The following is an 18659-nucleotide window of genomic DNA, read 5'->3' on the forward strand; positions in this document are numbered from 1 at the left end:
ATATTATTACAAAATATTTACATCATTTATTACAAATTCAATTATATAAACCATTTTTTATATGTCAATATAATACATAAACAAATTATTATTAAAGAGAAATTGAATATTAATTTGAAATGTTATTTTCTTATAGTAATATATATAGTAGTATATAAAGAGCACTTTTTATAATAGTATATTTAATATACTCTGTATATAGTAACAATTTGAAAATTATTTTTTATTAAATGCGATTTTAACATTAATATTACACGAGGTCAGTTGAGTTACCAAATATTTAAAAATATATGGTATATCAATTTCACCAAGATTTCCATTATCTTTACATAAACGGCACCTCATTTTTTTTTCTCCAAGAATTGTCTTGTTCACAAACAGTTCCATTACAGGGCCAATCAGTGTACCACATGTTTTACACACTAATGTCTGAAAAGAATAAAGTATTAATATTTTTATTAATCATTAGTCAAATGAATTTTTATAATTATTTACGGTTGTTTTATCTGAACAATGAAACAGTCGATCTTGAAGTAAAAATGAACATCCATGAGATATTAATGAATCACGTTCCATCTCACCAAAACGAACACCACCACCTCTGCGTCTACCTTTTATGGGCTGTCTAGTTAAAACATCGATCGGTCCAGTGCTTCTTACCTTATGCAATACAAAATGTATTCTTTACAAAAATTACATAAAATTTAAACAGTAAAACTAATTAAAAATAACAAACCTGCCATTTATCTGAAACCATGTGGCGAAGCCTTTGATAGTGCACTATGCCAAAGAATATATTTGCTGTCATTTCACGCCCATCTATACCAGAATACATTCTTTCAGTTCCATAATAATTATAGCCACCCTGTTCCAGAAGGTTTCCAAAATAATCAACAGCAGTTTCATTTTCAGAAAATCTAAAAGGAGTTGCATCATGTACTAAACCATGAAGTGCAGCTGATTTCCCAGCTATAACTTCAATCATCATAGCTAAATTTTTAGAAATAAATAAAATTTAATTATGCGTATTAAAATTATTCTAGAATATTATTTTTATGCTTAAACAAAACTTGCCTATAGTCATTCGACTGGGGAAACCATGAGGGTTAAATACAATATCTGGAATAAGCCCTGTTTCTGTAAATGGTAAATCTTCCATTGGCCATTTCTGTGAACAAATGCCTTTCTGTCCTGCTCGAGAAGCAAATTTATCACCAACATTTGGATTACGCTACAAATATTAGAGAAAAACTTATTGATTTCTTAATTATATAGATTTATTAAAATATTTTTATTAAAAATCGCTTTTACAGGAATTCGAAAAGTTATACAAGCTTTACGATTCATGCTATTTTCTAATCCTCCACAAAGTTTAACATTATCTACATAAACATCTTCTTTTCCATTATATTTTCCAACTTGAAAGGATTTTTTATCTCCATTAAAAAAGCTGAAAAATAGTATTTACTTAAAAAATACTTATTTTAAAATGAATGATATATATAAATGCTAACTACTAAATAAAAATAAAATATTGTATTTAAAAATATTTTTATTTCTATTACAATTTCATGTCATTACTGCATTAATATATTTTAAACTATTAAAGTATTTCCATGAAATATAGTTGTATAAATAATAATTATAGAGAACAATTATCTAAAATATAAATAATTATGTAGTAATTTTATAATTAAAATAAAAACCATTAACCACTGATTATTCATTCTTTAAATTCATTAAACTCACTAAATTCACTATTTAGCCAATAGACTTTAAATTATTTATGATTACTATAAAAAAAAGTTATAAACAAAATTTTTTTTTCTATTAATTTTTATTATTGCATTTTTCCTCCATAAGATATTTTAATAATCAAGTATATTCAGAGTGAATTATAGTTTATATAAAATAGATATTAAGATGTTTAAAAATACAATTGTATAGAATACAAAATAAATAAATGTGATTTAATATAGTTTTTTCATAATTCATATGAAAATATTAAAATCTTCAAAGCTAATTCAACATTAGAAATTTTTTTAAAAAAATAAAACTAAGTACAGTAAATAATAAATCATAGTGAAATAGATTTAATATCTATTAATTATTATAAATCAATAAATAATTTCTAAGAAAAATGTATTAGAATTTTTAATTATAAATATTTTAAATATAGAATGTTTAGTAATTTCAATTAAGAAATAGCATTTTCTAAAGTAAAAAATGATAATTTTTTAAATATTTCAATGTCCTTTTAATAATGTCTTTCGTATTTTAATTATAAAAAATTAATATTTTATTGAAATATGCCTATTCAATATTTAATTAACAATTTTTTTATTTAAAATTATTAAATATACTTTCATTTTATTAAAAATGTTTATAAATTGTACTAAATATAGAACGGAATATTTTGTTTAGACCAGGAATCTGGATAAAAAAATTAGTTTTTATACAAATTATTACGTTTTTAAACTAATATATAACACATATCTATTATATCTATTAATTTTTCTATAAATTTTTTTAACTAAAAGCTTAAATGTGCACATGCATATTATATATAATTATTGTACTTATATCAGAATATATAATTACCAATAATACGGATCTCCTTCTTTAATAATTGTACCAGGATTTGGTAAACCATCAGGGTCTAATTTATCAAAGAGATTGGAATTATTAGAATCTCTTATAAAATAATCGGTTTGATCTTTCAATTCTATAAATTCTGATTTATATATCATTCCATGAGCCAGACCTCGTTCATATGAAGCTTTATTAATAATCATAGCATCTTCCATATCGTAACCCTATAAATATTATGTAAAGAATAAAATATATATAATGATTTAATAAATAACATTTTCTTACAGTATAAGAAATAACGGCAACAATTGCATTTGTGCCCATAGCAAATTCATCTAAATTAATATTGTCATAATGAACAGGTCGAAAAAGTGGAGTCATTGGAGTTTGTAATCTGTATAATTTTGTTTGGGATTGCTGTTGCCATGTTAAACAAGGAGTACCCATTGTTTGTTTACCCATCTAAAATTTTATAGCATAATTTCATAAAAAAAAAAAAAAGTATTTTTACTTAAAAATTTTACCTGACATTGATACATATTTCTAGGACTTTGATTGCAATCTGGCATTGGAATGAGACAAGCTAAGTTACTAAGAAAAGCAGTTTTTGAAAGTTCTTGATGAGTTGTTAACTAAAATTAAATACATATATATTAAATATTTTATTTTATATTTAAAATTGTTAAATGGAAACTGTCTTACACCTTCATGTGCTTCCTCTGCCGTTATACAAATGTTTAAGTAAATTTGTTCAAATGTTCCTATTAATTCTATTTTATTAACAGATAAATTTTTTACAGGCCTCATCATACGAGTGGGTCCTGTAAAAAGATAAATTCCAGGATATTGTGATGGAACATTTTTCTTGGGTATCAAAACTATTTCCATTGTTGGTGGTACCTAAAATTTCAGATAAAGACAATTATATATTTTTCAATCATTATTAATAAATTGTTGATTAAACTTACCTTTTCACTTATCTTTAAAATACGCAATTTATCTATAACTTTAGTAACAATATTTTCATCAATTAACCCTATTACATCTCCATCTAGAATAACAGTATAAAAATTTTTGCACTCATCAGTAATTAATATGGGTAACATTCCTAAATCTAATAAAATAGTTGGCACAGCATTTTTCAATTTTGGATCTGGATATTTAGTAATAATACAATTCATGGTTAAATGATTAAGAAGACCACATGGTGCACCATCTGGAGTATGCACAGGACAAATGAAACCTACACACAAGTTTTACAAAATGTACTTAAATATTTCCTACAAATAAAATAAATAATATATAACCACGTATAACCAACCCCAAGCATCGGGTAATAATTGTCGAACTTCTGTTGTTCTCATTTCTTGAAAAAAAGATCCTCTATGTATTGCTCTAAAATGACTCATGTAACGCATTCTATTAATGTTCTCAGCAACTATGGATAAACCTGTATTTTGCATTAGTCCTAAACCACTTTGTGATCTAATATTACCGGTAGATAAAAAATTTTCCATTTGAGAATCAAGAGTGCTGCCACTTTTTAGAATATTTATCATTTCTTCTGCAATATTAAATTATAAATTGTTTCAATGTTTTATAAAATTATTATATAAAAATAAAAACTTTTAATTACTTACGATTATTCAATGTGAAATTACTACCAATATTTTTAGCTCGTCTTGCAATATTAGTTCTTAATGACGTAAGCCAAGAATACAATTTTTCTTTAACAACTTGTAAGTACAAATGGCCACCAAGTAAGCATTCTTGCATCATAATAGCATCTACACCTTCTATCGCACACTTGTTATTAGCTAGTGCAAAGAGTTTTTTTGTCATAAAACAAAGTAAGTAAAATTTTTGTATGGCATTATCAAGATGAATAGCTATGCAATGTCTATAAATATTAATTAAAAAAATATTTAATTAATTTATTTATAACTTTAGGTTATCAATATCAATTACGTATTACTTACTTTATTAAGAAATCACAAATTTCAGAATCTGTAGCATTTGCAGGAAGTTCAAAGAATTTAATCCTAAACATTTTTCCAATATATATCTTGCATTGTTCGTGTGTATGCAAATTTTTTTCGTGAATTGTTCTCATCATATTCAATATGCAATTTTGATAGTAAACGTCGTTATCACAACCAGAAGTTAATGCATTATAGATAAATTTATCTGATACATTCAAAAGGCATTTTAACATAAGAATTAATGGTACATAATACAGTACTTTCCTATATGTAAACATTAATTTTGCTGATCCGTCAGTGACATAATGCAATGAATTATTCTAAATACAATAATAACATTAAGAACTTATATATTCATGCTTTATTTCATTCATTATTAAACACTTACTGTAGCTGTATTATCTTCTTTAACACTTCTTAATAAAATACCCAAATCACTAAATTGATCTCCCCTTTGTTTCCAACCAGATCTTTTTATTGCTATGGGATAATTTCTTCTAGTTAATAATAACATTCTAATCAGACGTTCATGACCTTTAATGATAAAGTATCCACCCCATTCTTGCTCATGCTCTTTCAACTGAATTAACTCTGCAGGGCTTAAATTTTTCAAATGACATCTATTGGACTTAAAATAACAATTAATACTTTTAAAGTTATAATTACAACTTATAAAATATTAATATAAAACATAAAAATCTTACTCTTAACATAATTGGTACTTCTCCCAAACATTTTTCTAACGTTTCTTGCTGCCTGCCATTTATAAACCAACTAATTTTAGCATTTATTTTACCTTTATAAGTAGCAGCTCTTTGTCGACATTCTGATGGATATATTTTATAATTTTTAACACCAATGGTTCCACTGGGAACGGTAGGATAGTTAATAGTAACATCCTCAAATGCTATTTCTACTTTATCACCACTAGCTAATGTCAAATGTACAGGTAGCAAATTTTTTACTACTTCTGAAAGTCCTTTTTCGAGCATATAGTTAAATGAATCCACGTGAGGAGCTCCTAACATATGTAAAAGCTAATATATAAAATGTGATTAAATATCAAATGGTGAATTCATGTATTAATTTTTAATAAATTTTACCTACATGATTTTGTTTAACTGCAGGCTTTCCGAAGTCCGGTGAGCAGTTAGATAATTTTGGTTCAATTAACATTTTTCTTATTTTTATGTAAAATTTGTAAAATTTTGTTATTCAAAACCACATGTTCAAACTGAATTTATATAAAAACTATAGATACCTCTAGTAATACTGATAAATCGTTTTAAACTTTAGTATTTTGCTATAGTAGTACATACTATACAGCATACTAATGGTTAGTATTCCAGATTCTAATCACAGTTTCAAACTTCGACTTTTATATTGTTTTACGTATTATACGAGCGCTCGATTCAAATTTTCGTTAAAGTGATTAAGAAATGAAATCAGATTAATACGAGAGTGGCCCTGAATCCGAACAATTTTTATTATTGCAATAGCAATGAAGGATTACAAACCAATTATAAAATAAATAAGAAAAAGTATTCGCAGCAATTCTATATTATGTATTACTATTAATGTTGAATATTTTAAAAGCTACTAAAAAATTAGTTATAGAGAAAATATTAGTTTCAATAGTTACTTATATTTTTATTTCTACCAGATAGATGTAATAAAATAAAAATTAAAATATTTGTTGTATAAATGTTAGTTGTCGGTATTCTATGTAAAACAAAACTTAAAAGTTAAATTGTTGACAAAAAACACAATTGAATAAAATTAGATGCATCCATAAAATTAAAATAGATTTATAAATATAAAAAAAATCATAAACATTTAAAAGTTTATAGTGCAATAATGAGGTTATGTAAAACAATAAAATAATCAATTATTTACAATTAGATATTCAATTTACAGTTATGCGAAGGGCAGAAAGTAGAGTGTTCTAACAGAAATGGTATGTATAATAAAAGAAATAGAATGGATTGAATAGATGAAACGTAGAAGAGGAAGTATATTGCATTATGTAGAAAATTGTATCTTATAAACATTTTTGTGCGGAATTTATTAAAATACTCCATTGTGTGATAAAATTAATTAAACAAGGTTGTTCTTGTCTTTTTTAAAAATCGTTATTCATTATATTATATATGGGTTGTGCCCCTAACAATTGTAACTACTTAGAAGGATTAGATTTGTCCATAACAAGAACAATGTCACATTTTTTTTATTTTTCAGTTAATATAAAGATTTTAAATTATTTTATTTTATTAAAATAATTTATTCTGTTAATATCCTACTAATATATTTTATTACATTTGTATTGAACAATTATTTTATAACACTTTTATCACGTCTTAAATCATATAAAATCAATACAAATACATTAATTTATTTTTCATCAAATGTTATTCATCAAACGATAACTTATAATTTTTCTATTTTTCGCGCCTTTATATACGCCAATGAAGTATGAAACTTTTCTGCGCATGTGGCTTTGTCGGTTCAATCAATCACTAACGTTTTATATTATAAACATAATATTGGCTATTAAATATAGTTAACATTGCTTTAATTGAAATATGTCATATAAAATTTTTGCACATTCGATTATTATAAAATTAATGGTAAATTTTTTTTTACAATATCAATATTTGTTATTGAGGTATTAGCTTTTTAACAAAATAAAAAATCATTTAATATTGTTCAATTTCACTTATATTATTTATATCAAACATGATATTTGAAGATCCAAATTTAAATATACGGAAGTATATATTGCAAAAATAAAAAGTTTGTTTAGTGATATAACTTGAGAATAATATATATGATATATAGATGTACATAATTTGTAATAAATACACGATCATTTTTAATATTTGATTATTAGATATTGATTTTAACATAAATTAATTTTTTGCAAGAATTTAAAAATGAATCATTATTATAATATAAAATACAATCAATAAAGTTGTATATTTTTAATTGTTGTATGATGTAATTTAAAAATTATACCTCAGAACAAAGACTATATTGTTATTAGTTAATAAAATTTAAATAGCCTTATTGGTTAAACAGTAGAGGAAAAATTGAAATTAAACATCAATATGTTAACTACGGCGGCAAGTTCACTTTCAAATAATGGTGGATCTTACAGTAATGATCGTATTTCTACTGGAACAGAAGCTGAGCTATCAAATGATCTTGCTTCTGGTGGATTCTTTCATGCTGATTATAAGAAGTTAATAGCATATTTAATTTTTTTAATTTTCAAATTTTTATATATTGTTTTTCAAATATTTTTATTTTAATAGACACGATGATTTAAAGCAAATGCTGGATAGTAACAAAGATGGAATGAAATTGGAAGCTATGAAAAGAATCATTGGTGTATGTTAATATTTATATAATTATTCTATTTATCTACTTCATTTTTTTTCTATTTTTTACAATGAACTACATTCTTTTATTTTTGTTCTTTTGAATCTTAGATGATAGCAAAAGGTAGAGATGCCTCTGATCTATTTCCAGCAGTGGTAAAAAATGTAGTTTCTAAAAATATTGAAGTTAAAAAATTAGTCTATGTATATTTGGTACGATATGCAGAAGACCAACAAGATCTTGCGTTATTATCAATTTCTACTTTTCAACGAGCATTAAAGGATCCTAATCAATTAATAAGAGCAAGTGCTCTAAGAGTTCTTTCCAGTGTCAGAGTATCAATGATAGTTCCGATAGTAATGTTAGCTATTAAAGATTCTGCTAGCGATATGTCACCTTATGTTAGAAAAACTGCAGCTCATGCAATTCCTAAACTATTTTCATTAGATTCAGAACAAAAAGAAGAACTTGTAACTGTTTTAGAAAAATTATTATCGGATAAGACCACTCTTGTAGTAGGATCAGCTGTAATGGCTTTTGAAGAAGTTTGTCCAGATCGTATCGATCTTATTCATAAAAATTATAGAAAATTGTGCAATTTATTGGTTGATGTTGATGAATGGGGTCAGGTAGTTATCGTTAATATGTTAACAAGATATGCAAGAACTCAGTTTTTGGATCCAAATACAAGTGTAAGCTTCATAAATTTGAAAATAGAAAATATAAAAGAATCCTATTAAATTAAAATAAATATCAATTTGATAAATATTATAATAATTGTTTTTGATTAAAAATATTAATTTCGCATATAATATAATATAATATATTTAGTAATCAGATTTTCAAATTTATCACATTACATAATTATGTATATATTTTATATATAAATTTAAACATATTCAGTTTTACAGATTTATTTCATAATTTTATAATTCTCTATATTATTTTTCTTTTATTTTATTTATAATTATTATAAAGTTATCAATTTTAATATTAAATTCATTTTTATAAAATATTCACTTTATTAATACTAGTAATATTATTTAGGATTACGGAGATGATGGGATGCATCCATTTTATGATCCCGATTCAGAATCATCTAGTATAAAAAAACAAAAATTTATTCTCGATGCAGATCATCGATTACTTTTACGTAATACAAAACCATTGTTGCTAAGTCGAAATGCTGCAGTAGTTATGGCTGTGGCTCAGTTATATTACCATGTAGCACCTCGAAGTGAAGCAATGGTTGCTGCAAAAGCTTTGATAAGATTATTGAGAGGTCACAGAGAAGTTCAAAGTATAGTTCTTCATTGTATTGCTAGTATCTCAATTACAAGAAAAGTATTCTCTTAAATTCATTTTCATATAAAAACGAATTGTTTCCTTTTTTATTTCATGTAAATACATATAATATTTGTTTTTAGGGCATGTTTGAACCTTTTCTAAAATCATTTTTTGTTAGAACATCAGATCCAACGCATATAAAATTATTGAAATTAGATATATTAACAAATTTAGCAACTGAAACAAGTATAAGTGTTATTTTAAGAGAATTCCAAACATATATTTCGAGCAGTGATAAAGAATTTGTTCGTGCTAGTATTCAAGCTATTGGAAGATGTGCTAGTAATATTAAAGAAGTGACTGATACATGTCTTAATGGGTTAGTTTCCTTATTGAGTAATAGAGATGGTAAGTAAGTATCATATTATTAAATTACTTTACTGTTATGATATGTTGTATATTACTGTATATTTTCCTATTCTGAAGGTGAATATAATTGTTAAATTACTATTTTATTATTAATCTTAAAAGATTCAAGTAAATCTTAGTATTTCTAAAAACGTTACTTGTTTTTTTTTATCTATTGTAGTTAATACTTTTTTTTAATTTTTGATTATATTTTTTTGGCTAATAAAATATACATTTTACTCAGCAAATATTCTTTCTATATATTTTTTAAGATAAATAACTGATAGTGAAGTAGGATTGTATATAGAGAATAACAGTGAAATAAATCAACAGAAAAGTCTAAAATTTTAAAAAATAAGAAAAATATATTATGTATTTAATTTAATCTACATATTGATTAAATCCTCTCATATATGATTTAACTTTTGCAATACATATCCATCATGAAGCAAAAGAAAGATCACTTGAATAATATTTTTAGGAAGTGTAGTTAACAACAAAGTATAGGGAGTATGTAATTTTGTTTGTTTGGTTTATAAAATTCTCCGAATTTATCTATGATAAATTAGAAGTATGACATAATTAAAAACGATTATTTTGAGGTATTTAAAAAAATTTAATATTGTCACAGTTACTTAGAAGTTACAATATATGTCGACATTGTGGTACTCATTACTCTACACATGTATTACATTAACTGATACATCACTAATTTAATGATTATTTCATATATTTTTTAATATATTCGTTAAGTTTAAAGTAATTTTTTCTTAAAAGGATCACCAATATCAATCAATAATTGATTTTTTATTATAATAGATAGCTAATATCTTCAGTTATATATTCAAAAGTTTTGAAGTTTAATTTAAAACGGTATGTAAATTGGAAAAGAAAATTTTAATAATCAGGACTTTTAAAACACTTTTTTCAAAATTTAATATTCTTGTTTAAACATGCTTGTGTATATTATTAGATTTAATATTTGTTATTTTACGTAATAACTACATAGCATTTTATTTTTTATCTTGAGATGAAAATAATAAACTTACAAAATCATATAAATAAATAAAGTTTTAATTCATCATTTCAATATTTATATTAATACATCCATTATATGAATATTTTTTTAGTACTAGAATAATATTAATAAATTTTAATTTATTTTTTATGTACATATTTCTCAATCATTTTTTTATCATAATCGCGTTACTAGACTGAATATTCTTATATTGCACATTTTATTATCAGTGTTTATAATTATAAGAAGTAGAATCGATTTAAATATGCTTTGATTTATTGAATTTTTTAGTGGAAAATTTTCTCTATCCACAAATCGAACGTTTTTATTAATTACGATTTAAATTTAATATTCTGTGGTTTACAATTGTTTTCAATGTATTATTGCTCTCAATTATCTGATATTTTTCTTTAGAAATATATATTTTGTACTTTCCGATGGAGTGTTTAAAAATATATTACTATTGTCGTCAAATAGAAAATTTCTTTATAAATGATAGCATAAAATTACTGAACGATTAAACATTATTTAAATACATCAAATCAAATTTTTAAACTTCTAAAAGTTACTAAAATTTTAATTTAACTTTATGAATGATTAATGTTTTCTGGATTGTCATAATTGAAAGAGAAAATTTCTAGATTAACTTTAATTTGATAATCATCCTGTCTTCTCCTAAGAACAAGGAAGGTTCTTTTTTAAAACAAGCTGTCAATTTTGTGAAATCATGCACAATTTTTAAATTTCTAAATTTTTATTACAAAATTATGAAAATACAATGTAAACTAAAAGTTGCGTCTAATTTATTTAAAATCATTTTATTTCGTTTATTTAATTTATTTCATATTTTGAAATGGGCTCGAAATTTTACTTTTTACACAGATTTATTACTGCATAATTGTTGAAGCGATTTAAGTAGAAAACCATTTTCTAAACTAATACGTCCGCACTTTTATATTAATTAATACATTGGTACATTTTTGTCAGTAAATTATTATATATCTATTTTTGTCGTATGAAAATTATTTATTTTTTTATTTATTTTATTATTTTATTGAAACAAATCAAATGAAAGCTTTGTCGTTACATTTCTTATATAAAAATTTTAAAGAAATCTATTACACAGAATATAATGTAATGTGGGTATAAGACACATTGAATTGTTACCATATTTTCATTGTAAAATTCAAACATTTCAAATTCAAACATTCAAAACTTCTTTTCCGAAGTATTTATTATTTGTACAGATTATTTCATGAATCTTAAATGAATTAATGATAAATAAGATATTTAAAAATTTTGAATCAATAAAATCAAATTTTCATTTTCTCTAATGTGGTACAAAATCCTTTGTATATATTTTTTGGATTATTCAATTTATCATAGAAATTATGTTTTTATACTGTAACATAGAAATTAATCATTTACTTTGTGCAATTGAACTTCTGTTGTCGTTACTTATTTTTACTGTTATTATTAATATTATTGTTATTACTATTATAATTGTTTTCAATGTGTATTAGTATGTATATAGCATAGAATACTGTTTATGTTATACAGAAGCTATTGTAGCAGAAAGTGTGGTGGTTATAAAAAAATTATTACAAACTCAACCAAATGAACACAAAGATATTATATCTCATATGGCTAAGCTAATGGATTTTATAACAGTGCCACAAGCAAGAGCATCAATTTTGTGGTTACTAGGCGAATACTCGAATAGAGTTCCAAAAATAGCTCCTGATATTTTAAGGAAAATGGCAAAAACATTTATAAATGAAGAAGATATTGTGAAATTGCAAATTTTAAATTTAGCTGTTAAATTGTACCTTAGTAATCCTGAACAAACAGAAAAATTCTGCCAATATGTTTTTCAATTAGCTAAATATGATCAAAATTATGATATTCGAGATCGAACGCGTTTTCTTAAGTACTTTATATTTGAAGACGACGAAAAATCCAATAAGAAATTGTCACAATACGCAAATAAAATTTTTCTTGCTCATAAACCAGCTCCAACGCTTACATCCAGATTCAAAGATATACAGTTTCAATTGGGAACTTTATCACATTATCTTGATATGCCTTGTACTGGTTACCGTCCATTACCTTCATTTCCTAATGTACCGCCAGATCCGTCTTTACGCGATGTACCTGATGTTACGCCATCACATGATATGTATTATGCTGAACGAGCTAGCAAAAAAGATAAAAAAGAAAAGAAAAAAAACAAGGAAGAAGTTTTGTACTGTGTTGGCGAGAGCACACCAGAAGAAGGTTTGATTCTTTAATGCAACTATATATTTATATAAAATATTAAATATTTTTCGTTGATTTTGTTAATCGAAATATTAATTTAACTGACACTCGAGTGCTTATTATTAATGTTAGATTTTTTAATCTATATTTAGACCAACTTACTTGTATAGGGCTGTATAGATATTTAAATGTAATTAATATAAATAAATCATTTTTTGATATTCTTAGACATATTGATATGCGTGGCAGTAAATAAAACGATAATAAAATCTTAAATTTTATTCAAAATCTTTTTAAATCAGTTTGTATTTATATACATATATTTATTCAAATAAATTAATTCTTTATTTAATTAAAAAAAATTTGTTTCTTATATACTGTATAAAGTTGATATACATGATTAAGATTTATTTTAACATTTTTAATAGATTCAGAAGATGAACGTTCAAATACCGACGATAATTCAAATATCGATTCATCGGATGAAGAAAATAGTGATTCGTCAGCTGAACAATCATTAACGTCAGAGAAGTCTGAAAATGAAGTAAAAAAAGTTGTAAATAGTAAAAAGATTAAATCTCATAAAAATGATGAAGTTAGTAGTGAAACTGAAGATTCAGATGACGATGAAACATCTTCTGAAGATTCTGAGTCTGACTCTGAAAGTGGAATGGAAACATATACATTAGAGAAAACAACTTCTGCAGTGAATAATAAAATAAAACCCGAAATTAAAAATAATAAAACAGTAGAATCCAAAAGTAATTTAGATTTACTTTTAGATTTAGATGATGGTAAAATTTTATTTTATTTTTTAATTTTTTCAGTATATATTATTTAATAATTTTTAATTTTTTAGTATTGCCTATGACTCCTATAATGACACCAAGTTTGGGTGGATTTCTTACACCTACTTTACCTGCAGCAATATCGATATCTTCTTTAGATGGTATGAAAGAAGTTCCACCCTCATTCATTCCAATAAAAAAATATGAATTACTTAATAAAATTAGTGGACACGGTTTAAAAATGGAATACAGATTTACTAGGTCTGAACATTTAGTTAATTCTTCTATGGTTAACATTGAATTAACATTTACTAATGAAAGTATTGAAACTATTAAGAATATTCATGTTGGAAATAAGGTTTGTTAAAAATATATATAATTATATAAATATATTACTTATATAAAAATAATAAATTGAAGGTTCAACCAAAATTCTTCGAAATAAAATTTTAAGTTATTCAATTTATTTTATACATTGTATTTTGGGTGTTCATAAAGTTTATGTATATTTATGTTTAATATTAATATCGAATGAAAAAATAGTATATTTATTATTCAGTGAAAATTTTTTCTAGTATGATTATTAAAGAAAATATTATTTTATTATTCTTTTAAGTATATAATGAGATGATTCTAAGGTAACTGGTTTTTCATATTTCTTGTTAAATTAAACTACTTAACTATTAGGTTTAGTGCAAATATAATGTGAAAATGTATGGAACAAAATGATCAAGTCAATTAAAAGACAAGAAAGTACACATACACATATATATTTTATTTAAAAATGTATTTCGCCCATTATTCATTGACAAAAAGTAAACAGTATATTAATGAGTCAATATGTAATAGTTGTAGATAGCAAAGGTCTTGCTTAAAATATTTGATATTGGAAATGGTTTGCTATATATTTATATGTTTATTATCTCGTGGATAACGAAGCAAATTGGATAAAAACTAATGATCGCGATTGATTTACATTATCCGATAATCGGTATATTGGCTATATTAAACTTTTACAATAATTTCACTGTGAATAGCCTTCATCGTTTAAGCAGCTAAGTTATTATTAACTCTTGACAAGCATTATCACTTTTAAAGATAATTTGAACATTTCGCGTGCAGTTGTCAATTTAGTTATAAATGATGATTAGTCGATTACATCACGATTGTAGTCTACCTGCGCCTTCATGCAAGACGTTATTAGTAGGCATCACGTTACAAATATATTAATGTTTTTCTATTTAAATAAATCAAATTTTCACTATTAATTCATGTGAACGATTGAAAAAAAGTTTTATATCCATTAAAATTAAATATTACAATTTTTCATTTTACGTGTAAGATACAGAATGAGCCATATAGTTATAAAAAATTAATAATAATTTTATGTTTTAGAATCTTTCAAATGGAATATCTCTTTATGATTTTATACCAATTTCAATTCTTAAATTAAATACATCAGTATCTTGTACAATTGGTATTAATTTTAATGATTCTACACAACCAGCTTCGTTTGATATTAATTTTACTGTCAATGATGATCAAATATATCGTACTATTAATATTAAAGCACCTATTGGAGAGATTATTAGATCTGTTTTTCTATCTGAAGCAAAATTTTTATCTGAAAAAAATCAATTGAAGGGTATGAATGAATATTTCACGACAATTAATTATCCAGGAAATAAAAAAACTTTGTCTCAACAAATTTTGGAAATTGCTAATCTTGCTATAACATCAAGTAATGATGATACTATCAGGTATGGCTTTATTTTTTACAGTTAATGGTTAACTTATAATGTTATAATTTATTTTTCAATATTTATATATTAGGTTTGCTGCCTATACTCTTGCTTCTAAATCTTTAGTTTTAATAACCATACAAACTACAGAACTGAATAAATTTGATATTTATATCAATTGTGAGAAGATGGTAATAGGTTCAATATTATTAAATGAAATAAAAAATCATTTCAATCGAATGGACTATTGAATGAAGCAATTGAATATTTGTAATAAAGTAAAAAAAAATGTTTAATATAAGTAGTGTGTAATGGTAATTGTAATATGTAATTTTATAATAACGTATGCAAATATCATATATATTATACCAACTAAATAACAATTTAATATTGTTTAATTATTTTATATAATAATTATTTTAATATAATAATTTTTAATTATATATATATATATAATCAAATTATTGTAATAAATGATAGTGATAAAATATTATTAATGCACTTACGTATATATGTGCACCATACACATTTAATACAAATAATATAATAAAATATCAAAAATTTAATACCTCATATTAATCAGTCTAATAATTGCACCCTGTATGAGATTTGGGTTACCTATTATAGGTCATACACTTTTTAGTTCGGTTATTTAATGATGGTATTTTATTATATCTGAAAATATATGTATTTATTATGGAATCATAGATTCGTACATTCGATTGAGTTCAATATTGTTGGACTAATAAAGTTTGATACTATTTTTTAAATTTTTTATAAATTTTCTGTTGCCTAAGTTTAGACAAGCAGTAATTGAATTACCTTTGCTTTATAAACAATAACAGATAATTCAAACAAATAAAAATTGTTATATATATAAAAATAAGTTCATTTAATTAATTCTTAAGATGGATTAATTTAAAAGCAATTTAAAAATAAAAACAAAACAGGAATGCAATAATGTTTATTTAATGAAAAATTTTTAATTTCAAATTCTATGAGGATATGTGAAAATATAAAGTAATCTTTTATTAACATATTGATATGATTTTAATTACTAGATTTAAAAAATGATTAATTTAAAAGAGTTAGGATTTCTTAAATCTTACATTGAAATTATAAATATTTATTAACATCATATTAATTTATGAACTTATAGAATATTAAATCCTTTATACATTTAACCATGAAAATGCTGAAGCTTAAAACATTAAGTAGCATCATATTAAATTAGATTTAGTCTCATTCATATAAAAGCATAAAGACGATGATAAATAAGGAAAGTAAAAGAAAACATTTTCTACATTATAAATGTGAATTATACATTATAATTCACATTATAAATATACATTATAACATACATTATAAATGTATGTTAATAATAAATTTTTTTTATTTCAAACTTGTGGGCATGTAAATTCAGCTCTCTTAACATGACAAATACGAAGATTTAGGAATTTATTTTCAAAATAACAAAAATCATATTTTGATAACAGAAGGTGTTTATATTTTATCTAATTCGGTTTTTTTATAGTTCAATATTTTTAGTATAATTTTTAATTCTTCATGACAAACTTGAAAGTAAAATATTGTTATTATAATTATTACTTTAAAATAAAATGAATTTCAATTTTTCATAATGTTTCATCAAATAGTTGAAAAGAGCTAAAAATATGTTTTGTCTACTGTTATTTTTTAAATGTTAAAATAACATTTGCCATTTGTTACTTTTAGGAGAATCTATGCAGATATTTATGCAGATACAATGATAATGCTATTCGTTATGTATAATGTTTAGAGCACTATGGTAAAACATGTCAAGCTACAATATTTCTTAGAAAAATTTTTTTTTTCTTAGGCTTATTACAATATCAAAGGCAATATGTAATATATCTATAACAATGAATAAAAATATGAATAATTGATGCTTATATATATGTATGATACTAGGAAATTATAAGTAAATCATTTAAAATTAATTTTTATTCATAAATAATAAAATATTATAAAATTATAATTAGCTTATAGAACCCACGCATACATTTATAGACAAAAATTATATTAATATATACTATTTTTATATATGAGAACTGTACCTACAAAACACTGTCCTTATTAACATCTTGTTGAAAATTGTGCATATTTTCTAGAGCCAATAAATATAAACTTTTACTGCGCATGCTTTACATGGAACTGTATATATACGTTTCCTCAATACCTTATTTTCAACGAATACATTAAAATATTTCTTAGAAGATAATTAAAATAAAAATTTCTCTATTATATATCAATCTATTGAATTTAGAAAATTATCCAAACCGAAGAAATGCACGCAATATATATTAATATTTATAATGTAAGCATCTTAGTTAAAAATATAATTTTTTTAAAACGCTTAAAAAATTTTTTTTTGACGAATTCCTTGCAAATAGCATCCGTATATATGCATATACATTAATTTATATATTATGTATACCAAAATTGTGGTTGCACGAATGTTTCAATATGCATAATTTTATATGAAATAGTAATGATTTGTGCAGTAACAGGTACAAATAAGTTTGAAATTATATAAAATAGTATCTAACGTTATTAAGCTATTTATTACAATTATTTCTATTTATGTCAATTATATCTTTTTATTATACATTAAAATACAGCTTATTGTAAATATATGTTAAAAAAAACTTGTATTTATACATAAGATTATTTTGAACTTATATAAATACGTTTTATTAATTCGATTTTTTATATTTATATTTAATATTTATATTTTATATCTTATGGCTAGCAGTAGTACATCCAAATGTATAAACATTAAGTGTGTTTTTATAGATATCTTGAGTGGTGTGGTTATCAAGCGCCACCTGTTAATGAATTTTATCGTATGCACTTTCACGATTAGCAAATACATTTTGTCGCGCGTTTATTTGAAAATTTTAAGTTTATAAGCGATTGTATATATGTATATATATATATATATATATATATATATATATATATATATATATATTTATTTATTTATTTATTAATAATAATTTCATCATAATATAAAATTATCTATTATTTTATAATAAAAGATAAGATTTCATATAATAATAATAAAAGTAGAGAAAATAGTTATTTAAAAAAAAAAAAAAAAAGTACGGATCATGCATAATTGGATGTTTATGTGCGTCTCGGAATTCAGAGAGGAATGAAA

The 18659-nt window shown here is 23.4% G+C and overlaps 2 protein-coding genes across 2 annotated transcripts; one reads left to right on the forward strand and one right to left on the reverse strand.

Moving 5' to 3' along the window:
* Positions 1-216: 216 nt before the first annotated feature.
* On the reverse strand, positions 217-5768 carry RpI135 (RNA polymerase I subunit Rpl135). Its single transcript, XM_011501707.1, has 16 exons — positions 5682-5768; positions 5279-5611; positions 4963-5202; positions 4572-4894; positions 4233-4492; positions 3914-4156; positions 3561-3835; positions 3295-3492; positions 3117-3224; positions 2878-3054; positions 2602-2816; positions 1312-1450; positions 1075-1231; positions 737-990; positions 496-660; positions 217-429 (listed from the first exon to the last, which is right to left on the reverse strand). The coding sequence occupies exons 1-16, from the start codon at positions 5748-5750 to the stop codon at positions 217-219; spliced, it is 3369 nt and encodes a 1122-aa protein (XP_011500009.1). The 5' UTR covers positions 5751-5768.
* Positions 5769-7532: 1764 nt separating this feature from the next.
* rb (adaptor related protein complex 3 subunit ruby) lies at positions 7533-15767 on the forward strand. The gene is made up of 10 exons (XM_011501708.1): positions 7533-7815; positions 7889-7964; positions 8066-8647; positions 9003-9299; positions 9383-9650; positions 12229-12945; positions 13356-13721; positions 13787-14073; positions 15111-15475; positions 15549-15767. Exons 1-10 carry the CDS (start codon positions 7682-7684, stop codon positions 15706-15708), a joined length of 3252 nt encoding a protein of 1083 aa, XP_011500010.1. The 5' UTR covers positions 7533-7681; the 3' UTR covers positions 15709-15767.
* Positions 15768-18659: the final 2892 nt, after the last annotated feature.

Source organism: Ceratosolen solmsi, unplaced genomic scaffold (assembly GCF_000503995.2).
Source record: "Ceratosolen solmsi marchali unplaced genomic scaffold, CerSol_1.0 scaffold23, whole genome shotgun sequence".
NCBI lineage: Eukaryota > Metazoa > Arthropoda > Insecta > Hymenoptera > Agaonidae > Ceratosolen > Ceratosolen solmsi.